The 13049-nt window shown below is 42.1% G+C and overlaps 1 protein-coding gene across 2 annotated transcripts in view; it reads right to left on the reverse strand.

Moving 5' to 3' along the window:
- Nucleotides 1-5849: 5849 nt before the first annotated feature.
- Nucleotides 5850-13049, reverse strand: part of LOC126298530 (elongation of very long chain fatty acids protein AAEL008004-like) — an 81339-nt gene continuing 74139 nt past the window's right edge. For both annotated transcript variants that reach the window (XM_049989890.1, XM_049989891.1), the window contains exon 9: nt 5850-7675. In XM_049989890.1, the coding sequence (XP_049845847.1) occupies nt 7517-7675 (159 nt within the window). In that variant the 3' untranslated portion in view covers nt 5850-7516. The remainder of the gene's footprint in view (nt 7676-13049) is intronic.

Here is a 13049-nt window from a genome sequence, read left to right on the forward strand (position 1 = left end):
TTAGTTTAAGTTAGATTAAGTAATGTGTAAGCCTAGGGACCGATGATCTCAGCAGTTTGGTCCCATAGAAACTTACCACAAATTTCCAAAATTTCCTTTATTGGAGTAGTGTTGCCCTTTATTTACCGAAACTCCTGATGTTTACAAATCAGGCATATTTCACGAAAGTGGGTGCTGATTAAAATGTTGCCCTTGGAAACTCTCGCACTGTCCATGAGAGAGATTACTTGGTAAGTTTAAAAGGTCAAAGGATCGCAGTTGGCGGAGACCACTTTACTTAACCACACACTTTACAGATCATTTTGACTAACTGTACTTAAACTTTATACTGAATGACATCTCGACGTCTGGAATCCATAGCATTGGAAACGCTAGCATGTGCTACCAGAATTTCGATGGCTTGCACTACACATATTCCATAGATATGAAGGAGATGATGTATTTGGCCTCGAACGGCACCTGTGCAATGCCCTCAGTACGGTGCAAGTGCGGTCGTAGTGAGAAAAGTGTTCTCTGCACGTGATGACTGGGTGTTGTATGATGTCCTTAGGTTAGTTAGGCTTCAGTTGTTCTAAGTTCTAGGGGACTGATGACCATAGATTTTAAGTCCCATAGTGCTCAGAGCCATTTGAAACATATTGAGAAAAGTGTTGTAGTTGTGAGTGCCTTCTGTCGGAGCTTAGTGAATTGGAAAGTGGACAAATTGTTGGTGCTCGGAAGGTGGGTGATTCCGTAACCGAGGTAGCCGAAGTGTTTGGTATTTCAGGTGGCACCGTGTCGAAGATTTATGCTGTGTACAGGTTCAAATGATTCAAATGGTTCTGAGCAACAGCTGAGGTCATCAGTCCCCTTGGACTTAGAACTACTTAAACATAACTAACCTAAGGACATCACACACATCCATGCCCGACGCAGGATTCGAACCTGCGACCGTAGCGGTCGCGCGGTTCCAGACTGAAGCGCCTAGAACCGCTCGGCCACACAGGCCGGCCTGTATACAGGGAACGTAAATAAGCATAATCCGTTAAGTCAAAACTTGGACGAAGTGGGTGTTGAGTGACTGTGACAAATAGTCATTGAAGAGGATTGTGACGAAAAATAAGATAACGACAGCTGCAAAAGACACTGCAGAACTGACTGTCGCAATCGCGAACCATGTCAGAACCAAAACAACACTAAGGGAGCTCCATGAACTGGGAACTGGGTGGTGAGCTGGAATTCCAAAACCACTAGACAGTGATTCAGATGGCATTAACAGGAAAACGTGGTGCTGAAGCCACAAAATATGGACAATGGAGCAGTGGAATAAAGTAATTTGGTCGATTGAGTCTCGTTTCACATTCTTTCCTACTCCTGGCCGAGTTTATTTCCGAAACAGTGAAACATGGCGTGGGCTCGATGATGTTTTGGGCAGCCAATTCGTGGTGTAGTATTTGCCCTAAGATTACTCTGAAATGTCCTATTGCTTCAAAGATTATGTGACCATTTTGGCTGATCATGTCCATCCCACGGTACAATATTTGTTTCCCAATGGTGACGCTGCGTTCCAAGACGACAGAGCCATTGTCCAAACAGCTCGCATCGTCCAGAACTTGTTTTGTGAGCACGTGGGTAAGCTGTTGCAGCTCCCCTGGCCGCTCTAGACACCAGATCTCAATATTATTGAGACTTCGTGGTCTAGTTTGGAGAGAAGGCTGCGTGATTGCTATCCACCACCATCATTGTTAGCTTAACTTGTCACTATTTTATACAATGAATGGTATATGATTACCTTGAAAATTAAACAGGATCTTTATGTAGCCATTTCGAGGCGACTGGAAACTGTTTTGAATGCCAGCATTTTTCCTAGACCGTATTAGCCATGGTAATGTGTTTTCTTTTTGGAGTTTCCATATTTTTGTCCATCTCCTGTGGTCATTTCTCATTTTCGGTCCAGGAACCCTTGATGTAAAGTGTTCTCCAAATTTAAGTCAAAGTTAGTCCTGCTTTCGATCGTTAGAATATTGGGAACAATGCGGGAGTCCCGAATTACAGCTCAGGGGAATGCCTTACGGGAGATCGTGCCAGTTACCATCCTCCGTCCTCTGTCAAGTGGGTATCTATTTCATGTGTGTAATGAGTGCAAATCAAGGATAAGGGAATGCGGTCGAATTAAATAAGGCTATACTGAAGGAATTAGATTAGGGAACGAGACAAAGTAGTTGATGAGTTTTGTTATTTGGGCAGCAGAATAACTGATGATGGCCAAATTAGAGAGGACATAAAATGTAGACTGGCAATGACAAGAGAAGTATTTCTAAAGAAGAGAAATTTGTCAACATCGAACAGAAATTTAGGTGTTAGGAAGTCTTTTCTGAAAGTATTCGTGTGGACGACAAACAGTTTGCGCAAGAAAAGAATAGATGCTTCTAAGACGTGGTGCTACAGAAGAATATTGAAGATTAGATGGGTAGATCACGTAACCAGCGAGGAGCTACTGAACAGAATTGGGGGAAAAGAAATTTGACGCGTAATCTGAGTATAATAATTCGGTTGGTAGGACACATTCTGAAACATCAAGGGATCACCAATTTAGTATCGAGGGAAGTGCTAGGGATAAAAATCGTAGAGGAAGGTCAAGAGATGAATACAGTAAGCAGATTCAGAAGGATGTAAGTTGCGGTAGTTATTCATAGATGAAGAGGCTTGCACAGGATAGAGCAGCATGGAGAGCTCACCAACAACAAGAGTGCTTATGCACTATAGTGTTTGTATAGTTGTGGATGAGTACGTAATGAAAGAACGTATAAAGGTGAAATTCGATGTCTGCAAGTAGCTTACCTCACTCAAATAATACTTGACACACGCTCCCCCCCCCCCCCCTCCCCGCCCCATGAGACATTACGCAATTGTTTGTAATGTAACTCAGCAAGTCCGGTACTCACAAACATCAAACCACTATCACTCTTGCCGTAGTTAGACAAATATTGTCGATGAAATTTTCTAACACTCCCAGGCTGATTGCCACAGCACTAGAGTGCGTCGGCGACTTCGAACTGCAGATGAATGACCAACAAACCTCGCTGTAGTTCAAATATTATTTAGAAAACACTTCAGTATTCACCTGTATCTACATCCATCCTCTGCAAATCGTTATGAACAGGATGGCAGTGGGAACTTTCCACTGTATGACATATTAAGCTTCGCTTGCCCCTAACCGAATGTAAGCGAATACAAGAGAACAATTCGTCAATGTTCGCATAAAATTCACTTGTATCTGTGGATAGCTGTTGACATCGGTGGAAAAGAAGGGAACGAGAGAGAACGAGCTAATCGTGCCAACGCTACGAATGCTGCTATTTTTTTCCGCTAAAGTCTTCGGCACCCAGGTTACAGTTGAGACAGTGGTTATTATAGTAACGATGCAAAACTGTGCTGCTTAACTAGGACTGTCTTGCAAAGGCGAACTCGCTGTTTTGACAAAGGAAGCAAAATGGCACAGGAGAAAAATGTAAATGCCAGAATTTTTATGCAAGCTTGAAACGCATGGAGAAGATGCACACGGCACTAATGTGCAGCTCAAGACTTAGTATTATTCCAAAATTCTACGTATGTCGACTGAAGCTTTTCGCTGGATTCTCTTTGCAGTTGAGGGGGAGCGTGAAAACAGGATACTAGTTACCGATGAGCAGTATTACCCTACAGAAAGGTAGCATTTACATTGTGGTTCCTGGCAACTGAAGAGAGTTACGTTAGTAATTGTTCCGTACTTCAATAGTTACTCTATCTCAGATAGTTTTAATATGTGCTATGACAAATGCGAAACGTTGAAGTGTCTTATCAAATTACGTATAAGGAGTCCGCTCCCGGTAGCTGAATGGTGCCGGTATGGTAGCTCAGCGTGTTCGGTCAGAGGGCTGCGTGCTCCCTGTAATAAAAAGAACTGAGTCAAGGCATCAACGATCAACTTGAACGAATGTCTAGTGACGTCCGCCCAGCCCAAACGCAACGTTACGTTAGTAATTGTTCCGTACTTCAATAGTTACTCTATCTCAGATAGTTTTAATATGTGCTATGACAAATGCGAAACGCTAAAGTGTCTTATCAAATTACGTATAAGGAGTCCGCTCCCGGTAGCTGCATGGTGCCGGTATGGTAGCTCAGCGTGTTCGGTCAGAGGGCTGCGTGCTCTCTGTAATAAAAAGAACTGAGTCAAGGCATCAACGATCAACTTGAACGAATGTCTAGTGACGTCCGCCCAGCCCAAACGCAACGAACTATACCGAAAAAAAGAGTGGTCAGTGCGACAGAATGTCAATCTTAAGGGCTCGGGTTCGATTTCCGCCTGGGTCGGAGATTTTTTCCTCTCAGGTACTGAGTGTTGTGTTGTCCTAATCATCATCATTTCATTCCCATCGATGTGCAAGTCGCCGAAGTGGCTTCAAATCGAAAGACTTGCACCCGGCGAACGGTATACCCGACGGGACGCCCTAGTCACACAACATTTAAATTTATTTTTACGTATAAGGAACATAATTTCAATAAATTACAATTAATGTAATGTGAAATATACATACGACATACCACGTAGCCTTCTCGATAAAAAGAGTGTTTTTTTGTTAGAGCGGAGATAGCGTAAGCGAGGGAAAAACGAGTTTCATTTATACGGTTATTACATCGTAAGTTCCTAAAATAACAGAGATAAATTTGTGATCTAATTACATCTACCTTGAACGTAAGCCGCAATTATGATAAGATGTTTCGTACATTTTTCACTTAACATTGATCAGCATAAGAAACACATATTCGTATTCATTTAATTTCAACGAAATTTATTGCACTGTTCCTTTTGAACAGAAAGAAGTAGGAAAGGTTGTGCCTGTTCCCTCAGGTTCCAATTCATGGAAGCAGGTCATGAATTTCTCAGTCTCAACAGGACTTTTGTGCTCTATGACAGTTTCCTACCAAGCATCTCTCCTTTTGTTCAGCATTTTGTACTGTGTATATCTTGGATCCCATAAGGACCTGTGATATCTATATTCCTCTATTAACAATATTACAGTCACTGCTCACCACTACATCGCTCACGCAACTTACGTTCAATAATAAAAATAGTACGCACTAAAGACCGCAGACGAAAGCTCTATGTGCTTTTGGCGCCGAAGCTAAGAGCACGCGAACTCATATGATGGTACGCGGAAATATCAACATCTAGCGGAACACGAGAGAGCACTTGCGAATGCTAACGGAATACGATTGAATGCTGTCTGCTCGCTCTCGCCTATCATTTACACTAAAAAGAATGCCGTTTCGCTGATGCGATTCACAGTGGCTTGCAGAATATGGATCTAGATGTAAAGGTTATGCCAGTGAATAATTTGGTGCTTGCTAAGAAACAATTAAGGGAAAGAAATGTTTCCCTTAGTTCATGCTCTCGACATGAACTACAGCGAAGTTTGCCAGCCATTCAGTTCAGTACTATTATGCCACATTGTGGTTAGACCATTTAGATTTTGTAACAATAGTTCAGTCAGTATAGGAGTTGTCTTCTTAAATATGTGGAAATATTCCAGAAAACACTTAAAATACAGGAAACCTGAAAGAAGATGCTCGTATTGTGATTGTACTGATTACATGTGCGGGTAAAGAAAGATACTTAGAATATGTGGTATACTGATCTCTAATGCGGAAGATTCTTCCATATGGGAAATCTTAGCTTTGTTGTTACGGTTCTCTCGGACCTTTTATATTTCAGAGCAATTTATTGGGATTTACGTTCTGTATTATGTAGAGTAAACAATAAATGGTATTTTGATTGATAAAGGATATCAGGATGTATATTGTGAGGGAGAAAAACAAATGAAACACGATTTACATAAATAAATAGTAAATATTTGAATATTTTCACAACACAATGACATATTACACAATGTTTTGACATGTGCAGTATAAAAGTTATAATCCCAAACGAGCGATAACAGTTCATATCCTTTAAGTCCAAATTTTTAGAAAGGCTTTCTAAAATTTATTTCGAATGAATTCCTGTTAATCGACGCAAATAATTACTTGAAACATATAAAACTGTAGGGACTAAATGCGTTAATTATACACACATATTTGAGTTAAAATATTGATATGTGTACTCATGATGTTGACTTATCCAGTTGAAAACGTTGTTTAACAAAAATACACATACACTCTGAGGTGTAAATAGTGCAGAGCAAACATCCCCTGTGCTCCTAGTTTCTAGTTGTTACGCTCATATAATATATAGCCATGAGAGAAGAAGGTACACAACTTTTAAAAATACCTTCATTTTGAGGTAATTTTCGTAAGTATACTTTCTACGTGTTTTTAAAAATAACATCACAGTAGTTTAGTTACAGCTCATTTAAGCTACACAGATTTGCAGGAAAGATTCCCTTCCTTCTAGGGGTCTAGGAAAAGACACACACACACACACACACACAATGTGCTGTCGTAGCGGCTTTGTGGTGATCTGTTCAGTGACGAGTTATGTGTCGCAGTCTCAACAGCAGCTGAATATCTAATTTCGTTACAGTGCTCTTAAGCGATTACAAACAATGAATAAGGTCACTCATTAGCACAACATTCAACGTGTACACACAATTATTCCGAAGCAAGTTCAGGGCTGACTTCAAGGAATTACAAATATTTTGCACTTGGTATATTGATGGGATTAAACGGCTTTAAATTCTCGGCAATTGTATGTTGACAGAAGGTAACTTTGTACTAGAAACACGAGGGGCTTTCCTTAACAGTATATAAGTTGTTTTCATGAGGAAACCCATGGAAGAAATAGCTACGATTACGCCATTACGATTTTTAAGTCACTGGGATGGCGGTGATCGTCGCGTTGTAAAACAACTGTACGAACGTTTCACCCGCGATGTCGATCCAACGAAATCCCTTTATATATTGTGGCAAGTATTCCGACCAGCGATAAATCACAAAACGCGGCCTGCTGGCCGCATCTGTAGCAGTACTCGACAACCAATGTCCATTTTTACTCCATCGAATCCAATTACACATTGTAATCAGGTGTAACACTTCTGATCTATTCTGCCAGCACAGCCCAACAAACGGAGTTGCCCTACACGATTGTGAGGCTACATAGCATATCTGATTACTTCAGTTACCACTCTTTAGTTCAGTCTGAATGCCACACGCGCATCGGATGCACTGTGAAAGAGCGAGCGATAACGTTGCCTGATGCTTCTCAACAAATAATTGTTGTCACTTGAACATGACAGAAAAAGTTGTGAGCGGCTACTTCGTCGCCAGTATTGGAGTGAGAAGAACTGTCCTGCTGCGGAGTCGCAGAGAAGCAGACGTCATTTGTTTGTGAGTTGTCCCACGTATACGGAGGCTCAATGTGAGCGCCTGTCTCTCAGTGCTGGGTAGTCTTCACACACATCCACCGCGCTCAGACAGCCACACACGCGCAAACAAGTCCGCATTTCTTAGCCGACGGCGTGCAGCCTGAGGCGATGGCAGATTCGGTGGCGTAGCCGCGTTAGCTCTGGTCGATGAAGGCCCTGTTTCGAAGCTCGCTGGTCGTGTAGCCCGCCTGCACCGCCGCCTTGGGCTGTTCGTAGAAGCTGTTGCTGTTGTTGTTGCTGGAACTGCTGCTATTGCCGTTGCACACGGGTTTTGTGTGGTTCGACTCCACCACCTGAAACAATACATACGAAATCTTTACATTATTTGAAAAAGTAATTCGTGTAAAATTAGAAAACACTTTTATTCCAATAGTCCATTTGGCTGTGCGACTGACCAGGTGCTACAAACGGATGATTTCTCATAAGTGGAACCCACGAAGAAAAAGGCTCGATATCAAAATGGGAAACCGTGGAAATGTTACCTCGTTACATCGCAAGCAACGCATTGCTATCTTCATGAGAAATTCGATATCTACTAGTAGCTAAAGACCTCCTCTAGACTTTTCATTGCATTACAGCCTTCAGCAATACTCATCCATGTTGTTCCTGCTTGTTTTCCAATGTTATCTATCTACCTTCAATTATGTAGTCGGCTCAGTCTTTTGTTATCTCTTGGAATCCAGCAACGAACTTATTTCATCCATTAGACAGGCTACAAGTCCCGCCTAAGTTCATTTCATTTTCACTGCGGTCACAGTTACATCTAGTCTCTTCCCTAATGAATTTGTTTGTTTTCCTGTCTCTCAAGATGCTACTTTGCACATTAAAAATCCATGTTTCACTGTATTAAGTAAAAAACTGTAATAAGAGGGGAGTTCAATAAGTAATGCTTTTTTTCTCGGCCAATTTAGCTTGAAAAAATGCAAAATTTCTTGTGGGACGTCGTGAATATTCCCGCTTCAGGCCCTGCTGTTTCATGAAGTTCAGACATGTGGGGTCGGTTTACGTAGCTTCCAAAATGTCATCTGTAACAGAGGTGTGTTCCAAGCTGAGAGCTGTCATTTGTGTCTTTTGGCGGAAAACTAGAGCATAGCAGGTATTGATATTCACTTGCAGAATGTCTACGGAGACCTGGCAGTGAACAAAAGCAATCTGTGTCGTGGGGCCATGCGCGTGTCATCATCGCAACGAGGTTGTGCATATTTGTACGATCTCCCGCTTGCCGGCCGGCCGCATACACCTGTGACTCCTGTAATGTTGGAACGTGCGGACACACTCATTCGAGATGATCTACAGATCACAAACACCTCGCTGTTCAACTGGACGTCTCTGTTGGTAGTGCTGACACACTCGTCCACCAGCTGGGATACTCAAACGTCTGTGCCCACTGTGTTTGCCGCCGCCTACACACATTTCGACTTCCACCTGTTTGGCCCAAAGAAGTATGCACTCCACGGGATGCAGTACGTGGAAGATGGGGAGGTTATTGATGCAGCAAGACGTTGGCTCCGACGTCGATCAGTAGAGCGTTGCCGTGCTAGTAAACAGATCCTCCCATTAAGGTGACGTAAGGACGTCACACTGAACAAAGGTAATGTTGAAAAATGGGGTTTTGTGGCCCAAAGAGTGCCGAATAATATGGTATGATGGAGTCCCCCGTAAAACCAAACTAGTTTAAAAACAAAAGTATTGCATTAGTTATCGAACACCTCTCGTAAAAATAGATCACAAATTTTCCTTCTACAGTAGGAGGGATTGCTACGTTAAGCAGGTTAAGCTGTAGTTTAAGATTGATTTGTCACATATTTATTTCGTACGCTAGATTATGTGGGGAAGTAGCTTCACACGTACTAGAATCTAATATTATTATTTGCTAATACTATTGAAACCTATAGTGAGTGACGGTATAATAAATAAAGTTAAAAATAGTTTTCATTATCATCCTATTTACTTTTGTTTGTATCAGAATATTTTCAAAGACTGTGAAAGTCTCTTAGTTCTACCGAAGTTACAACAAACCAAATATGTTATAAAGAACAGCGGAACAAAAGAATCTTGTCAGCCTCTTCCAAAAGGTAATTTTATGAAGAAAGGGAAAGAATGTCTACTCTGGCTTTCGTTTCTTATCGCTATTTTGTTACATCTCCGTAAGATACAGAAGGAGAGGAAGGAGTAGCGAGGTCACGTAGTTCATGATTTCTCACAAACCACAACTTGTGTTTCCGTGTTTACTTTCATGTTCGAGGCCCAAAGAGACAGCTGTCTCGAGATAGTTAGCGTAGATTCAAATTACCGACAGCTAGACTTTATGATAGTGATGATATGTGTAAAAAAGAACATCGAAACGTTTAACAATAATTTTTATTGAGTCTCCTTTTGTTTATTCAATCATATGATGCTGCTTCGCTCTTATGGTAAAAGCACTCGCTATTGACTAATGAAGATTTTATTTTGCTATGCAGCTTGATATATTTGTAAGCATATAAGTAAATATGTAAACATTCCCGGTATGATGGAAGGAAGGTTAGAGTTTAACTTCCCGTCGACAGTGAGATCGTCAGAGACGGAGCACAAGCTCTTTTTAGGGAAGGATTGGGATAGAAAGAGACCGTGCCCTTTCAAAGGAACCACCCGGTAATTTACCTTAAGTGATTTAAGAAAATCATGGGAAACGTAGATGTGGATGGTCGCACGAGGATTTGTACCGTCGTCCTAATACGTGTACAATCTGATAACCACTGCTCTACCTCGCTCGGTATTCCACTACAGGGGAGCGGTGGGGGAAGAGGTTGGGGGGGGGGGGGGGGGGCACGTGAATCAGTCGTATAGACACAGTAAAGAACGGAAGATTAGGATTTACATCCTATCGACCAAGAGGTCGTTCGTAGAAATGTAAAATCAGAACCCATTTCGTTAACAAAGATTCAACTTCACACGTAGATGGCGGAATGAGATAGACAGCCATAAAGTGGCCAAAAAGGAGGGAGGGAGGGAGGGAGGAAGAAAGAAAGAACGAGAGAGAGGGAGGGAGGGAGGAAGAAAGAAAGAACGAGAGAGAGAGAGAGAGAGAGAGAGAGAGAGAGAGAGAGAGAGACGCTCATGTAGGGAAGACTGAGTGAAAGAACAGTGCTATTGTCGTCTGTATTTTGGATTCAAGTAACGGCGTCATTTCCGTGGTAGGTACTCACAAATGAGATATTGTGAAATTAAAATGTTATTAGTGTCATGTAAACGTAATTTTTTGAAATGTTTCCCAAGTGCAAGTCACTCGTGCTTGCGTATATAAACCGGAGTTGCTAATACAGGTAAGGAATGGAACAAAATGGACAGCAGCTGTGCTTTCTACCACATTCTACAAGGAGCCTTGAAGAACATCGATATGGCCGATAGACAGGAAATTCTGCTGGAGGAATTGCGTTCCGAGCCGTCCTTGTTCTCCGGAGCGCACAAACTCGTTTCGCAACGCGGGCGGCGGGCACGATCCGACCGGTTCCGCTTACCTACAAGCCAAAGCATCTCTAGTCCTCTCTGATGCAGGTGACTTTTCCACGTGTCCGCGGGGACTTTCCGACGTCGATTTTCTGTTTACGTCGGAGTGTGGAGCGCAGGCTGCCTCTAACCGAACCGCGAGCAGAGTGACGGGTGAACGACACGTCAGCGGCAGCTGTTTACCATCAGCAGTTCACTCCGGTGTCAGCTCTCGCTGCACCCTAAGACGGACAGTACACAGTATGCTAATCACGAACGAAGAATCCTATTTCATGTCGTTCAGTACGAAATGCAGGACGAGCTGACGTGCTTCCAAATCATTCCAGATTTTGTTTTCCCTAGTCACGATGGAGTAATCAGTGTTTAACGTCTACACAGTTCCTACACCACAACAGTATTTGTTGAATAAATGTTATTGTTCCCATTGCAATGACATTATGATATGTGAAAGTATCGACTGCACTAAAAAATCTCAGAATACGATAGTGTCTTGTTCCAAATGCAACTGTCCTAAAAGTTTCTTCGTACAACTATATTCAAACGGTATGAAATGAATAAAAGAACTATTTTTGAAAACCCAAGCATTATTCGCTTTCTTGTGATTCCACTATTGAATCGTGTAAGCACGTAAAGTCAGACAGTATGGGACTTAGGTTACAATCCACTTTGTCTCTGCGGATTTTAAGGGCATTTAAGGTGCAAAGTTTCAAGTTTTTTGTACGTATCTTTTCACTACTGTTACTTATAGCTTCATTAGTAAGAAGGTAATTCTGCGAACGCGGCCGCCACCGTCCATCATTGACAGAGCTGGCATAGTCTGTCATTTTTATTTCTCGTATTTTTATCTGTAGCTACAGGAATGTGTGCTCAGTTAACAGTCAATTTTGGTAAATATACGTAAATGCCGTCTTGCTGTCAAATAGAAGTTGGTGCATTATGTTGCAATTCATTGCGATATGACAATACGAGGGAGATCGTACCGCATCAGTTAACACCACAACGTATATTACTATCACTTTTAATATTGTCGAGACGAATTGGGTGTAGTTTAATTATGTTCTGTCTCAGATTGCCATTTACTAAACTGATCGTCGCTGTTCTCGGAAGGCAAAGACAACACTATCATGCATCGCAGTGAGGCTTTTGCGCAGTAATCTTCCCGTAATGAAACAAAATATGGGCAACATTTCGTGAATGACTGGTTCTCGACGTCCTTCGGGGCATGTTTGGCAACTCCGGCCAGCGTTGCGTCATTTCTCTGTGATAGCCCTAATTGCTTATGCAAGGATCTACCGGCAGCGCCGCCAGAACAACAGAAAGTGGTATGTCGCAAGCACACCGTGACCTCGCCTGCAGAAACTCTCTTCGCCTATGCACCATTGATACTAAGCTCCCATTCGTATTGCGTAACTTATTGTCAACACCGCGAGCGCAGAAACATCAAACATAGTAGATTTATGAAAACTCGTCATACATACAGGTTTGCGGTTGTCATTCTCACAAGAGCACGGCGAGTCACTTCTCGCGCTTCCTTTCCAGAGCTATGACGGCTTCACTTCATCTGTGCAGGCGGTAAGAAGACTGGCACATACGTGCACGTCTCCAGTCTCCTCCCAACGGCCCACTACATCACAGTTCGAAGATAAGCAAACTGGGTTGCCTACTACGTCAAGGAACTTTACGTTTAACACAGAGTCATCTAAAAATATTCAAAACTGTGGTTTTTATTTTCTTATTTATCTTTCCTCAGATTGACAGATCGAAGGGAAAAGTGCGACAAAATGGATACGTGCTCTGACTTTATGCTCTTAGATGCCAGTTTCACATTCGCCCACATACGGCTTTTCCACTCATTTTTTCTGTTACTGATAGCACAAAATTTCACGCTGGCCACTCTGTTTTCTTGTTCACATTGCGCTTGCCGTAGCCTCACATCAGTCCTTACTTGCTGACTAGTTGCAATAGCACTGTTTAACGGCGGCTTTTCATGCTGTTAACTGGCCAGGGTGTCACATTCATTCTTGTGTCATTTACGCCTTAACAAATAATGATAAAGAGAAATGAACTCCTCAAAAGTAGCAAAGTAGTAACAGAAACAAAAGATATTATACTAAATTAACATGGCAAAGTTATACAATTTTCTCCTTTTATACGACACGCGGAAATTTATGAATGGCC

The sequence above is a fragment of the Schistocerca gregaria genome, chromosome X, assembly GCF_023897955.1.
Source record: "Schistocerca gregaria isolate iqSchGreg1 chromosome X, iqSchGreg1.2, whole genome shotgun sequence".
NCBI classification, from domain to species: Eukaryota; Metazoa; Arthropoda; class Insecta; order Orthoptera; family Acrididae; genus Schistocerca; species Schistocerca gregaria.